Raw genomic sequence first — 27,273 nt, 5'->3', positions numbered from 1 at the left:
CAGGAAATTCTGCAGCCCCCACAAGGATTTTGGGGTTTTTGGTTTATGGCCAGCCCGTGGAGCTGCTGCTGCTCGGGGTTGGGGACAGCAGGGAGGGACAGCAGGGAGGGGACAGCAGGGATGGGGACAGCAGGATGGGGACAGCAGGGAGGGGATAGCAGGGATGGGGACAGCAGGGAGGGACAGCAGGGATGGGGACAGCAGGGATGGGACAGCAGGGATGGGGACAGCAGGATGGGGACAGCAGGGAGGGGACAGCAGGGAGGGACAGCAGGGCTGCAATCCCGGGGCTGGGATGCTCTGGAGTGGTTCCTGCTGCCATCTAAAGGCTCTGACAATTAATGAACAACCCCGGGGACAGCCCGGCTGCAGCGGGCACTGCTGGGCTGGGGAGCCCATCAGCTCTCCCCACAGCGAGCCCCAAACACCGCACGATGTCCCTGAGGGGACACTGGGCACAGGGACAGATATTCCCATTGCAGAGTTCAGGACAAGCTCCTCGGGGATGATGCTTCTGGTGCCAGCAGCTCTGCCCTTCCTGGGCAGAAATGCACGGATATGGGAATATCCTGAGCTGGCAGGACCTGTAGGATCGTCAGTGCAACTCCTCACCCTGCACAGCCCCAAAATCCCAGCCTGGCATCCCTGGGAGCTCCGTCCAAACCCTCCTGGAGCTCTGGCAGCCTCAGGGCCGTGCCCATCCCTGAGGGATTGTAGTTTTGCAGTTTTGTAGTTTTCCAATTTTCAAGTTTTCCAGTTTTCTAGTTTTGCACTTTTCCAGATTTTCAGATTTCCAGTTTTCCAATTTTCCAGTTTTCAAGTTTTCTAGTTTTGCAGTTTTGTAGTTTTCCAATTTTCCAGTTTCCAGTTTTCTAGTTTTGCACTTTTCCAGATTTTCAGGTTTCCAGTTTTCCAATTTTCCAGTTTTTCAGTTTTCTAGATTTGTAGTTTTGTAGTTTTCCAATTTTCCAGTTTTCAAGTTTTCTAGTTTTGCAGTTTTGTAGTTTTCCAGTTTTCTAGTTTTGCAGTTTTCCGGATTTTCAGATTTCCAGTTTTCCAATTTTTCCAGTTTTCAGGTTTTCTAGTTTTGTACTTTTCCAGATTTTCAGATTTCCAGTTTTCCAATTTTCCAGTTTTCGAGTTTTCTAGTTTTCCAGTTTTTGAGATTTCCAGATTTCCAGTTTTTGCAGTTTTCCAGTTTTCCAAGAGGGTTCATTTCCTCCCCTGGCTGAAAACAATGCAAGAGGAGCAGGACTCAGCATTTCTGAACACGAAGCGCTGAGTTCAGCTCAGTTCAGCCCCAGAGCCCTCTTAACCCTTTTGCTGTGGGATGGAGCAGAATTCCCAGTGCAGCAGCAGCAGCTTTGTGTTAGGAGAAGTCAGAAAGGGCTTGGAGGTGGAAGAAAACTCCTGAGGGAGGACCATCAATGAGGAGAAAGATCTTCAATGCCTGGCTGCATTCAGAGACTGGCCATGCCAGTTTGGCTGGGAAAGACGTGAGATTTTCATGTGTCCTCAGCCACGCATGAACTCCCCTTCCCCAGTGCCCCAGCTGCCAAAAAACTGGGAAAATGCTGTCCCAAGGACAGCCAGCCTTGGGGATGGAGGTGCATGAGGCAGGTTCTCCAGGTGAGCAGCCCGAGGGGTCCTAAATTCCTGGAAAACCTGGAGGGGGCAGGTGCTTATCGCTGCTCTGTGCTCGTTTGCACAGGGTGACAGCAAAAGCAGAGCTCTGGAATGAGGAAATGTCCCCGAGGAATTGAGGAAATGTCCCTCTGGAATGAGGAAATGGCCCTGTGCTCCAGCCCTCCCCCACTGGGATTTCAGAGGGAGGGAAGGAAAGCTCTGCTCCATCTCACACCCAAGTGGGTGCCCCCACCCGTACCAGAGGATCAAACCATGAACCAAGAGTTTCTTTGGCCTCAAACGAAACCTCTCATCTTTTTTGTTTGCTTTTCCCTCCAGCGAAGCTGGGTCTGGGCTGACTTCCTTTGCTTTCAGCTCCAGTGGGAAATAACAAGCTGAAAACGCCACCAGGCTTCGTTTTTGAACCTGCCAAGGAATGGCTGACTTCAGAAAGAAACAGGAATATGGGGAAAGACTGGTGTTAACTGGTTCCTCGTTTCCAAGAGGAAAAACCTCCCTGTGATTCCCCCTGCCATGGACTTTAGTCAGGATGCACAAATTCTGCTGGGTCCACAGATCTCTTGTTCTCTGCGCCCGTAGTTGCATTTTGCCAGGGAAGAAGGGGGGGTCGGAGCTGGAATTCCCGGGGGGAATGCCTCTCCCGGGATTGGCAGGGGCACGGAAGGTCCAGCAGCCCCAAGAAGGACACGGGTGAGACCGGGAGAAAAAATTCCCCCTGGAATTATTTCCAGCGGAGCCGGGCCAAGGAGGCGCCTGGGAATTGCGGGAGCGGCGAGCTGCTGTTTATCGGCCGGCCCTGGGTAACTCATTGACCTCTGCCGGGAAGCGGAGGTTCCCAGGATGATAAGGAGCTCTGGGAAGGAAGGAAGGAATTCCTCCCCCGGTGCGAGGGAGCGGCAGCGCCGGGAACACACCCGCAGCCCCGGCAGCTCCATCCCGGCACAGCAGCATCCCCCGGGGCTCGGAGAGGCTGGAATTGCGGGCAGGAGTCTCCGGGAGGGAAGCAGAGCCGGGAGAAGGTCAGTGTGAGTGTCCCCAGCGCTGTCCCTGTGTCCCAGCTCAGCCCAGCCAGCCTCTGGAATTCCAGCCTGGAATTCAGGGATGGGCAGGCAGAGAGGGACGGGAGGATTTGGGGCTGTGGGAAAAATCGGAGCTGGGTTTGGGAAAGGGTTTGGTGCTGCGGGTGTGTGGCAGCTCTGTCCCCCCAAGCCACTCTCATCCCATTCCGTGCCCAGGGCAGAGGGAGCGGGGATGGCACCGGGATGGCAGAGGGAGCAGAGCCCCTGGAGAGCGGGCACAGGCTCAGAGAACCCACTCTGGGACAGGCTGAGATCCCAGGAAATAGTCCAGAGTTATCCCTGGCTTTTCCAGGGAGAGCAGGCTGCAGCAGCAGCAGCAATGGGGGAGATCCAGGGGAGATCCAGGGGAAATTCAGGGGAGATCCAGGGGAGATTCAGGGGAGATTCGGGGGAGATCCAGGAGAGATCCAGGGGAAATTCGGGGAGATCCAGGGGAGATCCAGGGGAGATTCAGGGGAGATCCAGGGGAGATCCAGGAGAGATCCAGGGGAAATTCAGGGAGATCCAGGGGAGATCCAGGGGAGATTCGGGGGAGATCCAGGGGAGATTTGGGGGAGATTTGGGGGAGATCCAGGGGAGATTTGGGGGAGATCCAGGGGAGATCCAGGGGAGATCCAGGGGAGATCCAGGGGAGATGCAGGATTTGTTGGGAAGCAGAAGGGTAGGAAGTGGAGTGAGAGGTTTTCAGCTTGCTGACCAAAAGGCAAATTCCAGCTCAGGTCAAACAGGAGGTGACACCTTTGCTTGCACAGGGATTGGTTTGGTTGCTAAGTAGTCAAGGTAGACTTAAAAACAAAAAGACATTTCACAACCACAAAGGAAGACATTTGTGTTTAAAATATTAAAAACCCCCATTTTGCTGCTTAAAAAAAAATTAAAATCCCCTGTGTAGAAGAAATTTATGCTAATTTCTGAGCAGGAACTGCTAAAAGGAAGAATCTTCTGAGGAAAGCAAAAAGCTTTGTTTCAAAACATGCCCTGCTTGAGCTGTGAGCATGGACAGCATGGGACCTGCTGCTGTTGAGGCAGGATGGGAATGAAATGACTCCACTTCAGAAGGTGAGAGTATAACTCTGATTTATTTCAAAATGCATCGCTCTTTATACAGAGTTTTGTGCAGACCAATTCCTTAGGTCCTAAAGTGAAAACATCCCACCCATGGGTGCAAAGTGCATGATGCACGGTGGCAGAACTTCACTATAAACAATGTGAACAACAAGAGAGTTAAAAACCTTATTTACATTCTTTTCCTCACTTTCTCAGACTGGAGTATGTCACATGGGTGAAAAACTTAAGTTTTAAGATTTTTAACATGTTATAGATCAGTTCAAGATGGAGGATATAGGGTGTTGTCTTAAGTTCCTTTCTTCTTTCTTCTTCTTCCTCTTTCTTCTTCAGTTTAAGTAGTATCTTGTAATTAGGTAGAAAAATCCGCATTGTGAGTCTTTAAGGGTCAGTTGTTGGGTTAAAAAGGAAAATAATTTAAGTGCCACTTCTTAATTGGGTAACTTAGTTTTTGATTAAACTTAAAAAACCTTATAACAAAGGATTGTGAGCCATTTTTGTGCTGTTTTCCCGCACACAGAGTCTGGTGCAGACAGCGTGCTAAAGTTTTGATAAGATAACAAAAAACAAAAGCTAAAAACCAAAAAAGTCCAAATGCATCTCTCGTTCTGAACACAGAACTGCTCCAAGAGAGTCTCCCCTGCCAGGGGAGCCCCCAGGGAGTTACCCAGCTCAGAGCCCTCAAACCCACAGGCAGTGTGCCCTGAGCATCTCGAGTGCAGCCCTCCCTGCAGAGGCTTTGTTTGCCTTCCCTTCTGTGTGAGAGCTGCCACCAGCTCCACGCAGGTGGGTTCCATCCTGCCCTTCCCACAGCTGCCTTCTGCTCTGGGGCACTGCAGTTGTGCCAGGCCTGGCAATCTGGTGAGAAATTCCCTCTCTGGGTCATGGAGTCATAGAGACCATCAAGTTTGGGTTAAAAACGACTTGAAAATTTACCTCTGCTCGTGGGCAGGAGCACCTTCCACTGCACCAGTGTGCTCAGAGCCTCATCCAGCCTGGCCTCAATCACTCCCTGGATTAATTATTCCCTGCTCTGGAGAAGTTCAAGGCGCTGCCATGGCTGAGGACGCAGCCTGGGAGAGGCAGCACATCTCCTGGAGCAACCCCAGCACACAAATCCCTGCAGTGGTGGCACTGGAATAAAAACCCACCCCTAAAACCCCTCCCAGCTTGCAAGTCCTGGCCTCAATCACACCCTGGATTAATTATTCCCTGCTCTGGATAAGTTCAAGGCGCTGCCATGGCTGAGGATGCAGCCGGGGAGAGGCAGCACCGCTCCTGGAGCAACCCCAGCACACAAATCCCTGCAATGGTGGCACTGGATGATTGCTGGAGTAAAAACCCCTCTCAGCCTGCAAGTTGTCTCCCTCAACCCTTTTGGGTTTTATTTTGCAGGGGCTGTGTTGCTGTTGCCCAAAGATGCTCTGCAGACCACCCACAGCTCAGCGAGCCCTCAAATCCCAACCCCGAGGGCTGGGGAAGGTCTGAGGATGTGAGTGAGGATGGCACGAGGCTCACCCTGACCCTGGGGTGCCCAAGGGACCCTGCCCAGCAGCCAAGCCCTTCCTGCTGTGGAGTTGGGACATCGCTGCCCCGGGGTGCCTGCAGTGCCTGGGCTGCAGAACTCAGCTGGATTTAGGCTGGCAGGGATGCCCGTGGTGCTGCCAGCTGCCCCCAGGGTGAAGCACCGGGCAGGAAGGAGCTGCAGCATCGCAGCCAGCCCCGCATGGAGGATGCTGGATGGGCCCTGGCTGCACATCCCCGCAGGTGAGGGGGCAGCTCTGCCCCTGGAAATGGGGGAGATCAGCCTGGAGGGAGCAGCCGGGAGCTGGGGAAGGCTTGGCAGAGCCGAACTCCCTGGGAGGAATGCCAGGAATGTGCCATGTGGGATGGGCACTGCCCTCCTGGAGGCAGATGCAGAAAAGGAGGCTCAGGGGGGACCTTGTGGCTCTGCACAGCTCCTGACAGGAGGGGACAGCCAGGGGGATCAGGCTCTGCTCCCGGGAACAGGGACAGGAGGAGAGGGACCGGCCCCAGGTTGCACCAGGGAGGGATTGGGTTGGATATCAGGGAAAATTTCTCCATGGAAAGGCTTGGCAAGCACTGGCACAGCTCATTCAGGACATGGTGGAGTGCCCATTTCTAAGACACAGACGTGGCACTCAGGGGCACTCTGGACTTCTGTACCAGACCTGATGACCTCAAGGGCCTTTCCAAACCTGCCTGATGCAGTGACTCCATTCCAAGCCCCCCCGAGCCTGTGCCCGCCGCCCCCGCCGTGCCAGTGCCCGCTCAAAGGGGACATTGTGCATTGTGGCCGTGCCCAGCCGCGGTGCCGGGCGGGCAGCGAGCAGCCCTGCCCCTGCCAGCCCTCTGCCAGCCCTCTGCCCGTGCCACTGCACGCATGGGCTGCTGCCTGGGGACCCCCTGGCACCAGGACCTGGCGCTGGGATGCACAGGTAAGGTGCCCGTGGGGCTCCTTCCGTGGGCTGGGACCCCTGGGGACACTCTGGCAGTGGGCACTGGCCCCTCTGGCTACTTGCCTTCCCTCTGGGATGGCTCCTGGCGCTCCCTCCTCTGGGATTGGGGTGTGTGGGGAGCGATGCAGGACGTTTTGGCCAGGATGACCCTGGGGATGGGTTATTCCCATGTTGTTGGTTTTCCCCCTCCCTGCCCAGGAGCTCTCCAGGCACACCCGTGGGGTGCTGGCATCCCCCAGGGCACCATTCCCATTCCAGCGTGTCCCAGTGAGACGTGGCTCAGGGCCAGCCACCGTGGTGGCCACGTGTGCCCCAGCAGAGCCAGGGGGTGCCCTGAGCAGCCCCAGGAGTGCAGCTCTGAGTGCTGGGACCCAGGGCTGGAGCTGTTCCCTGCCCACTGCTACAAAATATTTTGGCACTGAGGAGGTCAGTGAGTCACTGCCATGGCTGGGAAGGACTCCCCAGCTGCAGTTTCAATTGGGCCCTTGAAAAAAAAAAGCTCCCAGTTCCCTTTCTGAGCCTGGCTCCAATGAAAATAAACACTGAAATTGTGAGAGCAACCAGAGGGAGCTCCAGCCCCTTCCTGGCTCCGGGGACCCATGGACAGGCCCTGTCCTGCTGCTGGCAGAGGTGGCACATCCCAGGGACGCCTCTCAGGCAGGGAGAACCTTGCCAGGGATCTGGACACCTCTGCCCCCTCTCTGTGTTCCCCAGGTGAGGAGTGTGAGTCCTGCTGGCCCCACTGCCCTGAGCTCCTGTCTCCCGGGGACAGCCTGCAGCGCCGGGGACAATGCTGGAGGGACACGGCCACGGCAGCAGGGAGCCTTCCCCAGGGCATGGCATCAGGTACCCATCCCCAGGGCATGGAATCAGGGACCCATCCCCAGGGCATGGCATCAGGGACCCATCCCCAGGGCATTGAATCAGGGACCCATCCCCAGGGCATGGCATCAGGTACCCATCCCCATCTCCAGGGAATGGCATCAGGGATCCATCCCCAGGGAATGGCATCAGGGACCCATCCCCATCTCCAGGGAATGGCATCAGGGACCCATCCCCATCTCCAGGGAATGGCATCAGGGACCCATCCCCAGGGAATGGCACCAGGAACTGACCCCAGGCCCTGCCAGGGTGTGCTGGGCACGGAGAGGGGGGGAAGGCAGCGAGGAGTGGAGCAGTGGCAGGAGCCAGCTCAGATTTAGTTCTGCCTCTGCCTCCTTTCACTTCCCCTTCCCCATCTCCTCATGTGGACATGAAACTTTGTTAAGACTTTATTAAATGTGGAGCCTTTTCTTTCAAAGCAAAACCATGACCTGTCCAGCCTTGGGCTGTTCTTTTCTATTTGCTAGCTCTACATAAGAATTCTATTTCTCTAAATAAGAATTCTATTTATCTAAATAAGAATTCTATTTCTGCATGCAAATACCAATTTATTTGAGTGGCTGGCAAAGCTGGCTCAGTAAAAAGAATTGTAGAGCAGAGTTCTGGTCAAAGAAGTGACTTTAAAAAGCTGCTGCACATTCCAGCTCCACATCTCCAGGTACATGTTTATCTTACAAATCTACTGTGATTACTGACAAAAATTGGGGTTTAATCTGGTTATCCCGCCACTGCTAATGCAGCTGTGGAAGAGCAGGGCTGGAGTTTTGTGTGCCTCAGCTTTCATTAACATAATTAGCAGCTCAAGTTGCAGGCCCCGAATCCTTTATGGCAATAGCTGATGATGTGTGGAGCAGGGAGAATGCTGCTTGGATTTTGGATACCCAGCAGAGCAGGCAGGGGAGAAAAAATCTCATTTTGATTTTCACATTTTTGAACAAAGAGTTTTGCAAGGCCTCGGCTCTCCTGTGCTGGGGAGTTGGGGCCTCCTCCAAAAAAAAATCTCTGCTGGGGATTCACCTTCTAAAAGATCTGCTCATCTGAGGGTCTGGCCAGGAGAAAGGAGGGAGATCCCCTCACTCCAGTGCTGGAAAAAAGCCCAGCATGAAGGGAGTGATGGAGTTAGACTCTGTCAGCCCCACGGATCTCTCCAAGCTGGAGCATGGCTTGGGGCTGGTTCCCCAGCCAGATGTGCCCCCAGGAGCTCTCAGCTGAGGCAGGACCTCCAAGAGCTCTGCCACAGCATCTCCCAGCTGCTCTGCTCTGTCCCCCTCTCCAGGCAAGGCTGGGCTGGCAGAGCAGAGCAGCCCCTCTGCCGAGGCAGGACACGGCTCCCCAGCCCCCTCCGTGGTGCTGCTGGCTCTCAGGGACACCTTTTCCCCAGGTAAGGAGCTGCCTGGGGCACCTCACGGATTTCAGGCTGTGCCTCGGGTCTCACCTTGGTGGCTGAAGGATGAGGACGGGCTGGGTTCGTGTTGTGTGAGCATCACAGCCAGCCTGGAGGCTCTGGTGGCCCTGGCAGGGTGGCAGGGGTGGCTCTGGGTGGCAGAGGTGGCTTTGGGTGCCACGGGGCTCCTTCTCCTCCCCTGTCATCCTCCTCTCTTCCCTTCCCAGAGCTCTCGCTCTCCTTCTCCGTGGAGAGCCGCTCCTGCCGCTGCCGCAATTCCCAGCTCCAGGACGCTGCCAGGAAGAAGCTGTGGGCTCTGGAGAGCGATGACAGAAGTGTCTGTGCCCTGTTCAAGGTACAAACCCCGTGCCAGCAGGCTGGCATGCTCCTGGGGTGCTGCCAGGTGTACCAAAGCCAGCTGAGGAGCTCCTCCAAGGTCGCTGCAGGGGACTGGAATGATGGGGAAGATGAACTTGATGGCAAGTGAGAGGCAAAGCTGAGCCTTGTGTAGTTTTGGGGGATCTGAGCCTAAATGACCAGGAATTCCCAGGGTTGGGATCACCAAACCCGTGTCCCTGCTGGAGGTGACAGCTCCGGACAGGCTGAGAGTTCTCAGGCTGGGTTTGATACAAACAAATCCCAGCTACAGAGAGGATGCCTGGGCTGAACTCTCCTTCCCTGCTGGAACTCAGGGCTCCAGGAGTGTGCCCTGATGCTGCTTTGTGTCCCCTGTGCAGGAGCTCTCAGCCAGGCTGGTCTGCACTCAGGCACATGAGGATCGCTTCCTCCTCACCTTCAAAACCCTGGAGGAGGTCTGGAAGTTTTCCACCTATCTGACTTTAGGTAATGTTTCCACGGTCTCAACAGGCAGTGTGAGGAGGGATTTTGGAGAAGGCGTTGCCTGACACTACAGAGCTGTAATGTTCAGGGTGGACAGTGAGAAATTAATTAGAAAACTTTGCAATCTCTTGTTTATGAAATCTCTGTTTGGATCAGTGAGAATCAGGAGGATTCCTTTTGGGAAATTTTGGAGAACAAAATTAGAAGCTTTTGCCTACACCTGGAAATCCCCAAGACCCTTCCTGCTGCCCAGGGAAGGAGATGCTGGTCCTGATCCCCCTCTTGGCTTCTCAGGGTACGTGGGGACCTGCCTGGAGCAGCTGCTCCTTGCCCAGGAGTTCTGGCTGGACTGTGCCCTGGTGGAGGACACGGAGCTCAGGGTCACCGTGGATGAGGAGCACCTGGCCACCATCTACATGGATCTGCTCCTGCAGGAAGGTGTGATGGGAATGCAGACGTGGGGAATTCCTGGGAACCCTCCAGCAGGGCTGTGCTGGAGCCCCCAATGCGCTGATCCAGCCCCCGAATCTCCCTCTGCAGGGAACTTTTTCTGCAGGGCGGTGCCTGGCGTCTGCAAGGTGGAGCAGGAGGGAGAGGAGGGACTGCAGCTCTGCAGGAACGAGCTGATCCATGTGAAGAGCGTTGGGCAGGATTCCAAATGGGAAGGGATGTCCCTGCTGACGGGGCAGCGAGGCGTGGTGCCCGTGACAGCTCTGGAGCCAATACCTCACCCCTTTTACCAGTAAGTGGTGAATTAAAGGGCCCAGACCAGGATTCTTTCCTGATCCTGGTGCATGACTGGCACCAAGGCTGGCTGGGAAAATCCTCTTGCCCCTGGCAGAGGGCAAGAGCCTCACAATTCCATGAGGATATTTCCAGGAGGATCCACGTTAGGCATAAAGACTGGAATCAGTGCAGGTGCTGTCAATGGGACACAGCAAGGACATGCTCCTACTTCAGATGTGGTTTTTTTGTTCAGATGCACTTTTTGTAAACTATTGATTGAGGCCATACATGAGGTTATCTCTGATTAACAGATGAAGAAGTGGCAGAAAAAATTCAGGCAATGCCAGCCAGAGTGGGGCTTCACACTGGTCGCCGGGCTGAGCCTTTTACTTGGAGAAAGATGGCAAATTTATCCTGCTCCTCCCCTGGGCTGGCCTGAGGTCAGGGGTGCTCACAGAGGACCACTGAGGGTCCCTTTTGCGTTTCAGGTGGTTCCTGAGGAATTATGCTGTGAGCTTTGGCCTCTCCCAGGAGATCAGTGGGACGAGCTCTCGGGCCATTGGTGAGTGACACCTGTGCAAGGCACAGTCCCAGGGCTGGGCATGTCCCCAAACCCGGGATTGGCCACAAATGAGCACAATCCCATTTGTTGTTCTGGGGCTGACCCCGCTGGAGCAGCTCTAAGGGAATGCTCCATCTCTGGACTCTCTGGAATGCCGATCAGAAATTGAAAACCACGTTCTGAGGAACACAGAGAGCAGAGAGCTGCTGGTGACACCCTTCTGCCACTGACTTTTCCCTGTCCCACTTCAATTTTATGTTTCTTTTAATTCTTTCAGGAGTGAGGTTTCAAATCATGAGGTTCTCACCCTGTGCTCACACAAAACCTGTGCCCACCACCCCCTTAACCCCAGTCCAGTCCAGTTCAGAGCAAGTTGGACACAGGAGGTCCCTGCAGGTGTGACTTTGTCATGGAGGGATGGATGTTTTCACTGTCCAGGATTTCACTCCTAGCAGAGCTGAGATAGGGCAGTGTCTGTGAAAATTCATATTTCCAGTCACCTTCCAGGCTGCAGCTCGCAGAGCTGTGGAGTTTATCCATCCCTCTTTTATTTTGTATTATAATCCACTTCTCAAGGAGAAATGGCAGAGAGCTGGATCTAAAATCACAATAAATCTTAGGGGACAGAGAGGCAGCCCTCTCCAGCTGGAATCATGGCCTCTCCCTGCCCAGGTCTTTTCCAGTGAGGAGGTTTTAGCAGGGATCCCACCAAAATTCCTTTTTTACTTTGGTTTCCCAGTCAGAGGCAGGTGCATCGCCACCAAGGACCACAGAGGAGCAGCGTGGGATGAGCTGAGCTTCTCCAGAGGAGATCCTATAGAAATCATTGGTTTCTTCATCCCTGGGCTGCCCTGGTTTGTGGGCAAATCCCTCAGCACCAGGAGCATTGGCTTCGTTCCCACCCGCCACGTAAATCCCGAGGCTTGCGAACCTCTGTGAGTTTATTTCAATTCAATTCTGGGGAAAAGGGAGGGGAGGCTCCAAATCCCACCTCAAGGCTGTGTGAGAGCCTAGGGCAGGTGATTTCCTCTGCAGGACCTTCACAGAGGTGGGTTTGAGCTGTGAGCAGAAGCTTTGGCCAGGCTCTGCTGCAGCCCAAAGAAATTGCATTTCACCTGCCTCAGGTGATTCTCGGAGAGGAACAGATCCAGCCCTGGGCTAATCTGGCTTCCTGCAAGCTGGCTTCCCAGTTTGTCCTGGAAATGTCTTCAGGTTGTAGCTCTGAGGGGCTGGGAGCCTGGCAAGGGTGGGGAAAGAATTCCCTGCCGAGGAAACAAATCCTGCCCTGGGTTTGGAGGCAGAACTGGTGCAGAGAAGAATTCCAAACCCTCCCAAGGACACAGCACGAGCTGTCCAGGGAGGGAGGGTGGTAAATGCCACCCTGACTCAGCAGCTGTCTCTGTTGGTGGCTTCCATTCCACGCCCATCCCAAAAGGCTTCTCCAAGAGTCACTAGGAGGACAAGGATTAACCGAGGTCTGCTGGGCTTTCCCCTTTTCTCTGACACTTTTCTCTGACACTCCAGAAAGGACAGAGCAGATCAGGTGTCACACTGTGACACAAAATAATTCAGAGTAGCAGGCTAGTAAAAGGAAAGAAAAAGAACTTTAAAAAGCTAACTTTATTTTTTGACTCCACTATATATACCATAGTAAAAATGACAGTGATTTGGAGGGTGAAACTGCCACCTCTCCAACCACGCTGGTCAAACCAATGGTTTAGCAATTTTCTCTACTCACAAAAAAACATACAAAACAATCATTATTTACATGAACATGCATGAAAAAACTCAGTTAAAATATGTAAATATCAAAAGGTATAAGAACTTTTAAAAAACCTTTAAAACTCTCAAAAGAACAAGACAACAATCAGGTGGTATCCTGTGGCTTCTGGATTCCAAAAAAAGACCAATAGGTCCTTTCCTGTGGTGACTCTCTGTTCCTTCATGGAACACAAGGGATGGGGAAGTATTGGAATCTGAGGTATTGATGATCCCAAGATTGCAGAAAGTCTCTGTCTGTCAGCCCCACTGCCAAAGCAGAAGCCATAATTGGTCTGTGCTGGTTTCAAGGGTGTTTATTCTGTTTATCTCTAACATGTTCTGCTGCCCTGCCGCAGCTCTGTCCTGCAGGGCAGCGTGTGGGGCTCTGCCCTCAGTGGGATGGTACAAACATTAAATACCACAAACTACCTGTGCTGGATTTACAATAACGTGCCAATATCTGTCACCTACGTTGGACAGTGTGTCCCCAGCCTAAACCAACAGAAAAATGCCAACACCACAGTGAAACATGGAGGGCATGAAGAAGGAGAAAAAGGACAAGACACACCCAATTTCCTCCATCTTGTCCCCTTTGGACCCCTCATCTAGAATCCTAAAATTTTACTTTTGCACCCGTGTCACACTTAATTATTACTCTTATCAAACACTCAGAGCTGGTAATTGATCCTGTAAGATTGAAAACTCTTTTCTATGGACAGAGATCACAGCCAGTGTCTCTGGGGGCTCTGTCCAGGGGGGTTCCTGACCCCCTGCCAGGGTCCCAGACCTGCCAGGGCAGACAGAGGGAAGCCCTGGACTCCCACAGGGAAGGCGCCAAAATCCTGTGCTCATCTACAACATAATGTCTGTGGTGGGAGGAAGAGAAGATATGGAAAAACTTCCATTCTCATCCCATCCCATCCCATCCCATCCCACCCCACCCCAGGGCCAGCTGCGGTGTCAGGGGCTGGGGACACGCTGACTCTTTTCTCCTGCCCCACCCCAGGGGAAAGGGCTTTGTGTTTCTGAGTGAAGAGGAGAAGTCCCCAGTGCTGCACCTCCCCTGCAATGGTGACGAGCAGCACTTTGCCACCCTCCTGGGGGACCTGGCACACACGGACATCACCTCTGTGTACAGGCTGGGTGAGTGTCCCCTCTCCTCATATCCCAGTCCCTGCATCCCCGTGGAGAGCTGGGCAGGGCCTGGAGTGCTGGGGGTATTCTCAGTTCAGTCAGAGAGAAAATGAAAGTTTCTAACCAGGCAGAAGCCTGGGAAACAGTTGTGAAAGAATGCAAGTAATTCATTATCTCTCTTGTTGTTCACATTGTTTATAGATAAATTCTGCCACTGTGCATCATCCACTACACACCAATGGTTGGGATGTTTTCACTTCAGGACCAATAGAATGGGTCTGGATGAAGCTCTCTATAAAAAGAGCGGTGTGTTTGAAATAAATCAGAGTTTTATTTCTCACCTTCTGATCTGGAGTCATTTCACACCGTCCTGCCTCAATGGTGTCAGAGAGCCCCAAGATCATGGGAGTGCCATGGAGGCAACCTCTGGGGTGGAGGCAGCACAAACCCATGCTCAGCCTGGTGATGGAGGCTGGAGGTGACCTCAGGAGGTGGCCCTGCCATGCTGGAGTCTGCAGGGACCTTCTCTGCTGCCAGGGCAGCTCCCGAGCTGGGCTTCACCCTGGCAGATGCTGCTCTCCACTGAGCCTGGCCTGAAGGACCAGGGTCAGGTGTTTTGGGGGGCTCTCACTTTCTCTCTTCTGGTTTTGGGTGGCTTTGGGGCTTCAGCTGACTTCTGCACATTGACACTGACCAAGGGTTTGGGGTTTTGTTTTCTGTTTGTCTCTTTGCACAGCTGGGTTTGAAGCCACAGCCGTGTTCCCACAAGTGCCACCAGGTGAGTATGAGGAGGGGACGGAGGGGGGGGCTTTGGTGATGGCTTCTGAAGGTGATTTTGGACAGGAGAAAACATCAGAGAATGGTTTGGGTCAGGAGAAACCTTAAAGGCTATCCAGCCCCACCCTCTGCCATGGTCACGGACACCTTCCACTATCCCAGGTTTCTCCAAGCCCTGTCCAACCTGGCCTTGGACACTTCCAGGGGTGGGGCAGCCACAGGGAACATTTCTTCCTGATCCCACTGTGCTTTCCCTGTCCCTTCCAGAGGCCGCTCTCCATGGCAGTAGAGAAATCCAAGTGCTCCAGTCTTGGGAGGAAATCAACGACTGGGCTACCAGCAGCACCTCAGAGCTGTCCAGCCCAGGCAGTGAAACAGCCCCTACCACCCTGGACGATGTTCTCCTGGAGAAGCTGGATGACTTGGATTATCCCAAATTCTTCATCGACCTCAACGCTGGACACATGGAGGATGCTGATGTCTTTGACCCCATATTGACCTTCCTCAACCAAGACAGTTTCGTGCCCAGTTTTCAAAGCTTTTATGATCTCAGCTTTTCCTTTCTCCACTCCACTTTTTATGGTTTCTCTGATGAGGATGAACTGGTCCTGTACCTCGAGACTTCCCGGAACTGGGCCAAGAGGACTCGTTCAGTTTGGGCTCACGTCAGGCTCTGTTTCCTCTTGGGTAAGCTCTGCATCAAAAAGGTCAAGTTCTCCCAGGCCCGGGTGTACTTTGAGGAAGCCATGAGTGTCCTGGACAGGGGCTTTGGGGACCTGCCCCTGCTGGCAGCGCTGCATGTCAGCCTCGCCTCCATCTACCTGAAGCAGAACATGAAGCACAAGTTCTCCTCGCTGCTGGGGAAGACGGTGACGCTGCTCGTGTGCCTGCCTGGCCGCTCCTTCAGCTCGGAGAACGAGCTGGAGCTCCTCACCTACGTCCTGAGGGAATCCATCGCTGTGGGCAACGCTCCGCTGGAGGCCCGGATCTGCTTCCTCATTGCCAAGCTCTTCCTGCAGCTGGGCAGAACCGAGGAGGTGCTGCCCTTTTTGGAGCACCTCCAGTGCCTCAGCAGCGCCTGGCTCAGCCCAGGCACCCGTGCTGGGCCCCTGGATGCCACCGCCACCTTGGGCTACCTCTATGACAAGAAGTGCCTGCCGAACATCGCGCTGGCCTCCGTCAGGTCCTTCGTTCCCAGCGGCGCCAAGGGGACACCCAGCCCCATCTGGAGAGCTGGCTTCATCCTCCAAAACGCTTCCAAGCTCCTGGGGAAGCAGCAGGCGGACGGGCGCAGCATGCCGGCGCTGGCCTGTCCGTACCTGGCGCAAGCGCTGCGGTTCTGCTGCGAGAGCAGGGCGGTGCCCATGCAGAGGACGCTCTGCGCCGTGCTCTCCAGGACGTGCCTCCAGCACGGGCTGCTGGACGGGGCCGCTCGTTACGCAGCCAGGGCGGCAGCTCTGGGCGGGCTGCTGGGCGAGGAGGAGGCCTTGGAGTCCTCGCTGGCCTTGGGCTGGGTGCTGCTCCTGCAGCAGCGGCCGGGCCCTGCCGGGGACGTGCTGCGGCCGCTGCTGCGCTCCCTGTGTGGCGAGGCCAGCGAGACACCCGGCGGGGCCGTGCACAACCTGCTGGCCATGGCCCTCGCGGCCCAGGGCCGTGTCCAGGAGGCCGCAGAGAACTTCCTGAGGGCCCTGCACAAGGCCAAGGAGACGGGCAGCAGGAGGAACCAGGCCGTGTGCCTGGCTAACCTGGGCCAGCTGAGCCTCTCGTGTGGGGCCACCCAGCTGGCCGAGCTCTACCTGCTGTGGTCAGTGCGGCTCTACGCTGAGCTCCAGGGCCACCACGAGCCGGACACGGAGCTGGCACAGGCGCTGCTGTGGCTGGCACAGACCATGCTGGACAGGCAGAGGGTGGGAGATGCCAAACTCTGCTACGAACTGGCGCTGGGATTTGCCCTGAAGTGGCAGAACCTGAGGAGTGAGTATAGAGGGCAGCCGGGCGGCGTTCGACCCCGCCAGGTGCCCAGCGCTGTGCCCTGAGCTGTCCTTGTCCCTGTCCCTGTGCCACACAGGTCAGCTGCACGCCACGGAGCGTCTGTGCCACTTCTACAGCCGAGTGTGCCCCGACCTGCGGGCCTGCATCACCTACCACGAGCACTGGGCGTCCCTGGCGCGGCAGCTGCAGGACAGGGAGCTGGAGGCCAGTGCCAGGCAGGCTCTCAGCCGGCTCTACCAGGCTGTGGGCACACCTGAGTGAGTCCTGGGGCTGTGCCATGCTGCCAGAGTGCAGTGCCTTTCCCGGGGTGTGCCTCGAGCAGGGTGCAGCGGCTCCATCTGCCCCACAGCTCTGGCTCTGAGATTTATGAGCTGTCAGCTGTGCCCTGAGAAGGAGCAGCTCAATGTCAACCAGAGCTGGGCAAACATTGTCCCAGACAGAGCTGGAATCTGGCCAAACAAAGTTTTCCAGGACACATCCAGCCTTCAGCAGGGTGACAGGTGACATTGCTTCCTTTGGAAGCTTATCCCGATGATTAATCAGCACTCCCCAGCAAGAACAGGCTCCTTATCTGCTCTTGGAGCAAGTCTGGTTGCAGCCTCCAGCTGCCAAGGCTGCCCTTCCCATATCTGCTGTGATATTGTCCCCAGGGAGGGACTTAAAACCCACAGGAGGTGCTTAAAACTCACAGGAGGTGCTTAAAACCCACAGGAGGTGCTTAAAACCCGGTATCAGCTCACCTTTAATCTCCTGCCTAACACTGCAGGATGGAGGAGAGGAGAGGAGAGGAGAGGAGAGGAGAGGAGAGGAGAGGAGAGGAGAGGAGAGGAGAGGAGAGGAGAGGAGAGGAGAGGAGAGGAGAGGAGAGGAGAGGAGAGGAGAGGAGAGGAGAGGAGAGGAGAGGAGAGGAGAGGAGAGGAGAGGAGAGGAGAGGAGAGGAGAGGAGAGGAGAGGAGAGGAGAGGAGAGGAGAGGAGAGGAGAGGAGAGGAGAGGAGAGGAGAGGAGAGGAGAGGAGAGGAGAGGAGAGGAGAGGAGAGGAGAGGAGAGGAGAGGAGAGGAGAGGAGAGGAGAGGAGAGGAGAGGAGAGGAGAGGAGAGGAGAGGAGAGGAGAGGAGAGGAGAGGAGAGGAGAGGAGAGGAGAGGAGAGGAGAGGAGAGGAGAGGAGAGGAGAGGAGAGGAGAGGAGAGGAGAGGAGAGGAGAGGAGAGGAGAGGAGAGGAGAGGAGAGGAGAGGAGAGGAGAGGAGAGGAGAGGAGAGGAGAGGAGAGGAGAGGAGAGGAGAGGAGAGGAGAGGAGAGGAGAGGAGAGGAGAGGAGAGGAGAGGAGAGGAGAGGAGAGGAGAGGAGAGGAGAGGGACAGGCCACACACCTTGAAGGCAATCAGATCAAAGAGTGGAGAGCCAGTTCCCAGTCCCAGAAGGACAAATGGGCAGGGTTGTCCCCAGCTGGGATGTTCACCTCCCCAGCCAGGGCATGGTGAGTGCAGGGGGAAGGTATGTAGGGAGCAGATGCCTGTCATGTGAACGGTGTTATTTAGGATCACAAAGCACCCCACTCCCTGGGGCCTGCTTCCAGCAGGAGAGACACCAAGCTGGCTCTCCTGTGTCCAGCCCTCTGGCTCATCCCACCGCCTGGCCCTGGGTGCTCCAGTGAGCAGGGGCTGGAAAAGGGGCTTGGACATGGAGCCAGAGCTCTCTCTGTGGCTGCACAAGGGACAAACACCAGGCAAAGGGACGAGTTTGGGTGCCAGGTCCTGTCTGGGAGATGTAAGTACAAGCATTCCCTGCCTGTGCTCCCATGTGGAGCTGGGAGTGACTTTGGAACTCAGTTTAGGAAGGCAGATTTGGTTTGTAGGTGACCTGGAGTGAAGTCCTCCTAATCACCCAGGGATGAGGAGCAGCCTGAGTGGGACCACTGGTGTCCTGGATTGTCCTAAGGTGGCCAAATACCCATTAGATCTGAGCATTAAAGCAGGGAGAAGTCCATGACCCTACCAGGACACATTGCTCAGAGCTGAGAATGTCCTTTGGCAGCTACAGGAGGAGAGGGCAGTGCCATGGGGAGGTGGCCTGGGGACATCTCTGTGACTTCTCTGAGGTGGCTTTTTGCCTGTTGCCATCACAGGGCTTTGAGACAATCCCTGGACTGCACCAAGCAGAGCCTGAGGATCTTCATCGACCTCGAGGAGGCTGCGAAGGCAGCAGAGGCCTGGCTGCAGGCAGGAAAACTCTATTATCTCCTGCAGGAGGACGAGCTGGTGGAAATGTACTTCCAGGTATGGAGCTGGGCCATGCACTCCCAGCACAGCTTTTTTGGGGCTGGCAAACCTGGGAGGGAAAGTTCTGAGCACTGTGAAGCTGCTGCTGGAAGGAGGAGCTCTTGCCTTACCCTCAGGCACTGAATTTCCTCTCTTTCTTTCCATCCACCGAGTTGAGAGGATTTTGGGGTGAAAAGAAGTGAATTCATTGAGTCAGAAAGTGATGTGGGAGTGCCAAAAGAAGCAAGAGGTGACAAGTGAGCAGTTCCCATTGAAATATCCATAAATAAGGGATAAATGCCAGGGAAGTCCTTAGAGTTAAAGACTTCTGGCACCTCTCCATCTCCAGCATTATTTTATCAGCTGAGCTGCAAAGTGGAAGAGCAGCTCCTAAAATCTGGGGTTTATTTAATCACACCAAAGTCTCTGCCTTTCCAAATGTCACTCCAGCCCCTTTTTCCTTCCAGGCAGCCATCCAGACTGCTCTGAAAGGGGACAACGTCTCCTTGGCCATGGATCTTTATGAGAAAGCAGGTGACACCTTCTTCAACGGCAGCCGGAAAAGGGCCCAGGCAGTGGAGTTTTACAGGGTATGGAGCCCTCGGAGCATTTCTGTCCCTGTGTCCCCACACGGTGCTGGCTGGGGGGGCTTTGTCCTAAGGATGGTGAGGGATGGGGTGATCCTGAGGGTGCCAGGAGCACAGGTTTGCAAAATACCCAGAGATTGTTTGGGATTGGGAACGAGCTCCTTCCATTACAAATCGTGGTGGTGTTAAGTGTGAGCTGGTCACTCCTGGGTGCACCCAGTCAGAATTCCAGGCACCCAAGGAAGGGCAGAGATGTGGCTTTGAGAGCCACACTCTGGGATTTAAAACTCATTTTCAAGGGAAAGAAGGGACTAAAACCTAAACCTGCAGTGCCCATCCCCTGCTTTGCTCCTTGTCCTGCTGCTCTGCCACCGCTCCCAGGCAGTGCTGACCCCTCCAGGAGCATCCTGAACTCACCATTCCCTCTCCTTAGGGAGGTGCTGTGCCCTTGGCCAGGAAACTCAAGGCCACCCAGACAGAGCTGCGGCTGTTCAATAAACTGGCAGAGCTGCAGATCAGCCTGCAGGGCTACGAGAAGGCTCTGGAGTTTGCCACGCTGGCAGCCAGGCTCAGCCTCAGGGTCGGTGAGTGATTTACACCCAAACCGTACTGGGAGTTACTGGGAGTTACTGAGCAGTGGGTATTTTTTAGGGGAAGCCACTGAATCTTGTGGATGAGAACAAGATCCATGTGAAAAGGGGCTCTCCTGCTTTCCTAACGCTGCTGGACCTACTCTTACCCAAAGTCAAGACATCTTTTTAAGGCCACTTCCCTTTTTTTCAGCTGTGTGACAGCAGAGGGTTTTTGTTACCCCAGAGCACAGGAAGTCTGGTAAAAACACAGAACTCAGCAGTTTCTCTCTGCCCTGGCTCTGCTAAAAACCTCACCCCTTCCCATTACAGAAATAGTTAGGATGGGCAAAGTGCCAGCTTAAGTGTCTGGGATGGGACCAATCTTGTAACAGCCACTTCTGCCACCCAAAAAATATCCCCTGGCTAAATGATACTCTGGGCCAGTCTGTCCCACTGTGGCATCAACCACCCTGCCCATGGCTCTGTTTTCTCTCAGAGTATCCGTGCCCCCAGGCTGCTGAGAAAATGCATCCAAAGTGGCTCCGCAGGGCTGGGCATGGATTGAGCTGGATCAACAACTTTGCCAGGAGATCCATGGCAGGAACCAGTTGATCCCACTCCTCTCTTTTCCAGATCCACGGCAGGAATTGGTTAATTCCACACACTTTTTTTTTCCAGACCCATGGCAGGAGCTGGTTGATTCTACTCACTTTTCCAGGAGATCCATGGCAGGAGCTGGTTGATCCCACTGCTCTGTTTTCATGGGGATCCATGGCAGGAACTGGTTGATCCTACCCCTCTCTTTTGCATGGGATCCATGGCAGGAGCTGATAGATCCCACCTCTCTTTTCCAGAGGATTCATGGCAGGAGCTGGTTGATCCCACTGCTCTATTTTCCATGGGATCCATGGCAGGATCTGGTTGATCCCACCTCTCTCTTTTGCAGGGGATCCATGGCAGGAGCTGATAGATCCCACCTCTCTTTTGCAGGGGATCCATGGCAGGAGCTGATAGATCCCACTGCTCTATTTTCCATGGGATCCATGGCAGGAGCTGATAGATCCCACCTCTCTCTCTTGCAGGGGATCAGCTGCAGGAGCTGGTTGATCCCACTGCTCTATTTTCCATGGGATCCATGGCAGGAGCTGATAGATCCCACCCCTCTCTTTTGCATGGGATCCATGGCAGGAGCTGATAGATCCCACCTCTCTTTTCCAGAGGATTCATGGCAGGAGCTGGTTGATCCCACTGCTCTATTTTCCATGGGATCCATGGCAGGAGCTGGTTGATCCCACCTCTCTCTTTTGCAGGGGATCCATGGCAGGAGCTGATAGATCCCACCTCTCTTTTGCAGGGGATCCATGGCAGGAGCTGATAGATCCCACTGCTCTATTTTCCATGGGATCCATGGCAGGAGCTGATAGATCCCACCTCTCTCTCTTGCAGGGGATCAGCTGCAGGAGCTGGTTGATCCCACTGCTCTCTTTTCCAGGGGATCCGTGGCAGGAGCTGATAGATCCCACCCCTCTCTCTTGCAGGGGATCAGCTGCAGGAGCTGGTTGCCTTCCACCGCCTGGCCACAGCCTATGACTTGCTGCACATGCACGAGATGGCCGAGGATTGCTACCTGAAGACCCTGGCCATGCGTCCCCCCGTGCTGCAGGGCTCAGCAGAGGCCCTGTACTACTGCAAGGTCTACTGGCACCTGGGCAACCTGGCTCTGCACAAGCTGCAGGTGAGCGAGGAGCCCTCCCGTGCTGCTTGGCTTGGACCCAGAGCTGAGGGTGGAGGTTGCATCTTCTGGCTTTGAAGGGGGGAAGGTAGTTTGGAAAGAAGTGCTCTCACTTAGCAGCATTCCAGTGACATCAGGTCCTGCCTGGACCCCCCAGGCTCTGCCCCAGCTCTCTCCTGAGCTCCCCCCTAACGCCTGTGCCCTGCTTTCTGCTCAGGATGAAGAGGATGCAGCCTCCTACTTCCTGCTGGCCCTCGCCGCAGCCGCCGAGCTGGGAGACCAGGAGCTGCACGCCCGGCTCCGTGCCAAGCTGGGTGCCATCCCCGGAGCCCCGGGGGCACCTGAGGGCACGCCAGGCTGTGCCACAGACCGGCCCCGGTGGCTGAGCCAAGGTGGCCACGTGGTGTGACCCGTCTGCCAGCCTGGGGACACCAGTGGAGCCATCCAGCAAGGTCCATGTGCTCTCCAGGAGCGGCCCAGGAGAGTCCTGCACCATGTCCTGAGGAGCTGGAAGGGTTTGGGCTGCTCCTCCCAAGCACTTGGGCTCCTGCCCCTTGTTTATCAGGAGCAGGGCAGTGCCCAGAGCGGAGGTGGCACAGCCAGGGCAGGATGAGGCCCCAGCAGCGGGGCTGGAGTTGGGGTGCAGCAGGGCAGAGCTCCTGAGGGGTTCAGAAGTGCCCTGCTCGGGATGGGGATGGGGAGTGATGCTGTGTGCTGTGTCCCCACAGCTGCCCCACACCCTGCAGCAGCTCAGCCCGACCCAAACGTGTTGGAAACAGCAACTCCTTTATTTACACCTGGTTTTCATCCTTGTCTGCTCTACTCCATGAGCTCTGTGATGACACCTCTGCCAAACCCCTCTCCTGTAAAAAAAATACACCACCAAAGCTTTTGGCAGCGAGGGACAGAATTAGGGAAGTGAGGAGGAATAAAGGGGCTGCTCCAGCCTCATCTGGGGGCAGAAAAACCTGCTCAGGGGGAGGCAGAGCCCACCTCACCCCAGCCCTGCCACCCAACCTCTGGGTGCAGGAGCACAGGAAAGGAGCAGAGGAATGGGAGCTGCTGGAGCCCCATCCCTGGAGGTGCCAAAACGCAGATGTGGCATTCGGGGCCCCATCCCTGGAGGTGCCAAAACGCAGATGTGGCATTCGAGGACACGGTTTGGTGCTGGGGGAATGGTCGGGCTCGATCACCTTGGAGGGATTTTCCAAGCAGAGCGGTTCTCCCAGGCAGGAATTCACAGCTCTGCTGCTCAGCCAGACTCACCACCAGAGAGCAATAAATGCTCATTTTTGCAGAGGGAACGGCTTCCCTGGGTGAAAAACGCCAGTCACTTGGTTTTTAAAAATTTTTAAAAAGTTTCATAATGATAAAATGGTTGTAAAAATAGTAATACAATTAGAGTAATAAAGTTTAGAGTTAGGACAATTACAAGACAATAAAAAACAAAGAATTACGGACGTCTGGATGCTCTTGGACACTATGTCACAAAAAAGCATCTCTTGTGAACAAAGGAATAACCTTAAAAGCAACAGCCTGTTGCATATTCATGTATCTCATACATGATGCATAAATTTTTTCCAAATTAAGAACTTTTCTGGATTTTGTCAACTTCTTCTCCTTAATCTTGGTGGTTCCAAAAAGACAGAGAGAAGGTGGAAGAATGTTTGTCTTTTCTGATAAGGAGGTGGTAACTTTTTATGGACCCCTTCGCTGACGTCTCTGTGTGAAGAATTTCTTGATTATCTCATCTTCCTGCTTGAGCTTGTAACAAATCCTATATGGCAGAATTTCTACTTTAACATTATGTTGTAACCTAAAACTGTATTTAACACACTACTTAAGAGAATTAATACAGCATCACTTTCTAACATTACACAAATAATATTTGTGAAAAGCCAATCATGAAGTATGCATTTTCCACAATTGAACACACCACTCAAGAGAATTAGTACAGCACAATATTCTAACATGACAGATATAATATTCATTGTAACATTTGCCAAAAGCCAATCATAAAACATGCATTTTTCACACCTGCAAACCCCGAGCTCGGTGTTCTCTCCGGCCTGGAGCACGGGGAAGGAGGAGAGGTTTTCCCAGCTGATCTCTTTGCTTTGGCAACCAGTGGCCATCTGGGCTTCCCACCAGACCCTGCTCCCCGTCCCTCCTGCCCATGCTGCCCTGCCTGGCTTTGGTAAATGCAGAATATTTATTTCCTCCCTGCTTCAGCTTCCTCTTCCAATCCCTTCCAGGCGTTTGTCACCGGGGCAATGATTATTTACTGCGTGTGTTTACCGAGCATTGCTGCCGGGCAGCCTCACACCCAGCCCAGGGCAGGAGAATCTCCCTTGGGGGGAAATCCAGCGAGCTCAGGGCTCCCCAAAACCTCCCTGCCCCAGCCACCCCATGGGCTGCCTGATCTCAGCACAGGTGCCTGGCGCTTGCCATGCAAGGATGCTTTCTGCAGCTTTTCAGGCAGTTCTCCTTTTTTATTTTTGGTCTAGATGGTCTGTAAGGATCATTCCGACCCCTTCACACCCTCTGGATCTTTTCACACCCGGGGAAATCAGGGTCTCACAGCTCTGTGCCAGGGGAAGATGGGCAGTTGGAAATCAGGGTGTGGAGAGGAGCTCGGTGGCTCTGGAAGCGCTGAGGGTTTTGTTTAAACACAGGCTCAGTGGCTGACTCAGCCCAGCTCCAGCAGCAAACTGAGATGTTCTGATTCACACAGCGACTCTGGAGCTGCTTTGGAACCAAATGTGTCCTCCTTAAATCACAGCAAAACAAATTTGTGGTGCCTGCAGGTGGAGCATCCTGTAAAATATCATTTTCCCTGTCCCTCCCACATGTGATGCAGTGGGATGAGAGCTCAGGGGGACCAGGGCTAATTCAAATTCACAATACAGTGAAATTGAAAGCTGTTGTTCATGTGCACCAAGTCCTGGGTCGGTGCCCAAGGAAAGATGAGGATATTCCATCCCCCCAGCCGGTTTTGTGGGCAGAGAAATGTGGGGACTTTGTGCCAGAGGAGGTCACCAGGTGGTGGCTCAGCTCCTGCAGCTCCTCTCATCCTCCACCCTGCCCAGGATGGGGATGTTTGCCCTCGTTCTGTGGGACATCTGAGGGGTGCAGAGCCTGGCCAGGGCTGTGCTGCTGCTCCAGGAGAAAGCTCTGGGAGCAGAAGGAATGTGGGAATTGAGAAGGAATGTGGGAATTATCCTGCAGAAAACATCAACCACCAGCGCCCTGCCTGGAGGCAGAAATAGGGGAAAGGGAAGGGATGGATCAAATCTCCTCTGACAGCAGCGGTGCTGTGGCGTGTGACTCCTTCCCCAGCCACGTGTGACCGCCTGTTCCATGCCCAGGCCAGGAGTTTTCCTCCCTGCCTGCAGCCAGACAGGCTGGAAATAGGCCTGGAGGGAGGCACATGCAGCAGCACCTTCCTTCCCAGCGCTTCCAGAGGCTGCCAGGAGCTGCAGGAGCATCCCTGCTTGCATTTGGTCCTTCCCCAGCTTGGCCTTCCAGGCACCAGCACTCCCAGTCCTGGCACTGTGAGCCCACGTTTTGATGCCTCAGGGGGATGTTTAAGGCCTGGAATAACGAGGGGCTGGATTTCTCTCCCATCTGTTCATTGTTGGACAGTGGAAATACCACGACAGGAATAATTCCTGCATCATCTGAGCTCTGGTGTGAGCCTCCCGTGGAATGGTGAGAAAGGAAATGCTGATAAATGGAAATACAGATATGGACAGAGAGCTGGATATATTTGGATTTTCATGGAAACAATTCGTTTCTGCAGAAACACAGCGCCCAACAATAACAGCTGTTATCAGTGGGCATTTTTTCATCATTCCTTCGTGGCACAGTGGTGCCAACTGGGATGGATGAGAGACCTGAGGTGGGGGAGCAGCGAGGCTGAGGCAGGGATGAACCTGGAGCTCAGCTCGTCTCAGAGGTGGCTGCTCCTCTCCGGGCAGCCTCTCCTGCTGTTGCCTGGATGGGTAATGAGGAGTTGGTAAACACCAGCTGTTCTGCTAAGCAGAGCTGGGGGGAGTGTGTAAACTGGGTAATTTAGATTAAAAATCATTTGTTTGCACAGCAACCTGCTTGTTCAGTGATAATTGGGCTCATAAATATGTATGGAGGAGGAGGAGGCTGAGCCAGAGCCAGGAGTCACCAACTGTGGCTGCAGGGGCTGAAAGAAACTCTGTGCACTGGGGTGTGTTGGGGTGAAAACTCTGGGAACAAGCCTGGAATTCCTGCAGTGCTGGAAACTCCAGGAACAACCCTGGAATTCAAGCAGTGCTGGAAACTCCGGGAACAAGCCTGGAATTCCTGCAGTTCTGGAAACTCCAGGAACAAGCCTGGAATTCCTGTAATTCCAGAAACTCCAGGAACAAGCCTGGAATTCCTGCAGTGCTGAAAACTCCAGGAACAAGCCTGGAATTCTTGTAATTCTAGAAACTCCAGGAACAAGCCTGGAATTCCTGTAATTCCAGAAACTCCAGGTACAAGCCTGGAATTCCTGCAGTGCTGGAAACTCCAGGAACAAGACTGGAATTCCTGTAATTCCAGAAACTCCAGGAACAAGCCTGGAATTCCTGCAGTGCTGAAAACTCCAGGAACCAGCCTGGAATTCTGGTAATTCTAGAAACTCCAGGAACAAGCCTGGAATTCCTGCAGTGCTGAAAACTCCAGGTACAAGCCTGGAATTCCTGCAGTGCTGGAAACTCCGGGAACAAGCCTGGAATTATTGCAGTGCTGAAAACTCCAGGAACAAGCCTGGAATTCCTGCAGACTGGGAGGAAAGAGACAAGAAAACTGGGAGGAAATGGGAAAACTGGGAGGAAATAGAAAAACTGGGAGGAAAGAGGCCGTAAAACTGGTGGAAACAGGAAAACCGGGAGGAAAACTGGTTCTCCTCTCTCCACAGCACTGGGGACAAGTGTGGGATGCAGCACAAGCGCCAGCAATTCCTGTCACACTGCAGGAGAGGGGAGGGAAATGAAAAAAGACTCCACACTTGGCCATGGAGACTCTTGGAATGCAGTCCAGGAATCGGGATGAATACACAGAAATGAGCTCCTGAGCAGCAGATGGGTTTTGAGGAAGGAAGAATAAATGAAGGAAGAATAAATCCTTACGTAACCAAACTCCCTCTGTGCTCTGGTTGTGGGCTGGTTGTTTTATTTTGCTGTTTCATTTTGGGTTTTTTCCTTTCTTTTGCACCTGCTCTGACCATGGCACTGCGGCCACACAAGAGCATAAACCCATAAATGCTGTGTCTGCAGGATTTATGGGCTGGCTGTGGGGTTTAATCCTCGCTGGGACACCCTCAGCTCCTTGCAGCTGATTGTTTAATGTCAGCACGATTTTTTCTTCCCCCTTCTGAGATTTAAGCCAGGCTTGATCCCAAAGTATTCCAACGATATGAATCACGTTTCAAAAAACCCTTTCTCCAGTGCTTTGGGAAGGATTTAACAAATTCCTACGTGACTCCAGAGCATCAGGAGTCTCTGCCAGGTTCTCCTGAGCCACCAGCTGGGTTTTGCCATTTCTATCTCATGGAAGGATGAGCTGTGTGCCCGGGTGGGGGCTGTGCTGGGCAGAGCCCCAGGGGTGCATCCAAGGGAAGCCAAACCTGGCACCTTCAGAGCCATCTCTGTCCCCCGTGCCTGTGCCACGCCTATTTTGGGAGTTATTTGGTATCCCAGAAGATTTGGGGGGTGTCCCTGTCCCTCCTTCTCCCAGCCCTTTCTTCCTGCATCGCCTGAACTCCTCCTTAAAGATCCTT

At 54.1% G+C, this 27,273-nt stretch overlaps 1 protein-coding gene and 1 long non-coding RNA gene across 4 annotated transcripts; one reads left to right on the top strand and one right to left on the bottom strand.

Annotated features, from left to right (window-relative positions):
- The first annotated feature begins 1,820 nt into the window (after positions 1–1,820).
- On the top strand, positions 1,821–25,581 carry SH3TC2 (SH3 domain and tetratricopeptide repeats 2). 3 transcript variants are annotated; one of them, XR_012058118.1, is made up of 21 exons: positions 1,821–2,666; positions 3,646–3,785; positions 5,187–5,558; positions 6,986–7,117; positions 8,430–8,534; positions 8,765–8,892; positions 9,275–9,380; positions 9,672–9,815; positions 9,918–10,119; positions 10,592–10,665; positions 11,405–11,600; positions 13,433–13,569; positions 14,297–14,338; positions 14,605–16,311; positions 16,406–16,586; positions 18,453–18,603; positions 19,053–19,175; positions 19,606–19,756; positions 21,283–21,479; positions 21,694–22,558; positions 22,602–25,581. XR_012058118.1 is itself a non-coding variant. In XM_072935290.1 (20 exons), exons 3-20 carry the CDS (start codon positions 5,441–5,443, stop codon positions 21,883–21,885), a joined length of 4,086 nt encoding a protein of 1,361 aa, XP_072791391.1. In that variant the 5' UTR covers positions 1,821–2,666; positions 3,646–3,785; positions 5,187–5,440; the 3' UTR covers positions 21,886–25,581. The 3 variants fall into 3 exon arrangements, 2 of the variants coding, with proteins under 2 accessions (XP_072791391.1, XP_041574880.2); XM_072935290.1 differs by having other exon boundaries at positions 21,694–25,581; XM_041718946.2 differs by lacking the exons at positions 1,821–2,666; positions 3,646–3,785 and having other exon boundaries at positions 5,435–6,250; positions 21,694–25,581.
- LOC140685015 (uncharacterized) lies at positions 3,786–5,177 on the bottom strand. The gene is made up of 2 exons (XR_012058119.1): positions 4,728–5,177; positions 3,786–4,649 (listed from the first exon to the last, which is right to left on the bottom strand). It is a non-coding gene; the product is annotated as an uncharacterized lncRNA (long non-coding RNA).
- Positions 25,582–27,273: the final 1,692 nt, after the last annotated feature.

The sequence above is a fragment of the Taeniopygia guttata genome, chromosome 13 (assembly GCF_048771995.1).
Source record: "Taeniopygia guttata chromosome 13, bTaeGut7.mat, whole genome shotgun sequence".
In the NCBI taxonomy this organism is placed as follows: domain Eukaryota; kingdom Metazoa; phylum Chordata; class Aves; order Passeriformes; family Estrildidae; genus Taeniopygia; species Taeniopygia guttata.
Note: the sequence above shows the minus strand (reverse complement) of the source record. Positions and strands in the feature narration are given on the sequence as shown.

Excerpts from the sequence above, each read along its gene's own strand:
- SH3TC2 (XM_072935290.1), top strand. The coding sequence starts at position 5,441 with ATGCCCGTGGTGCTGCCAGCTGCCCCCAGGGTGAAGCACCGGGCAGGA. Across the intron at positions 9,816-9,917 it reads GGATCTGCTCCTGCAGGAAG|GGAACTTTTTCTGCAGGGCG; the intron begins GTGTGATGGGAA and ends CTCCCTCTGCAG. Across the intron at positions 21,480-21,693 it reads TGGCTCTGCACAAGCTGCAG|GATGAAGAGGATGCAGCCTC; the intron begins GTGAGCGAGGAG and ends CTTTCTGCTCAG.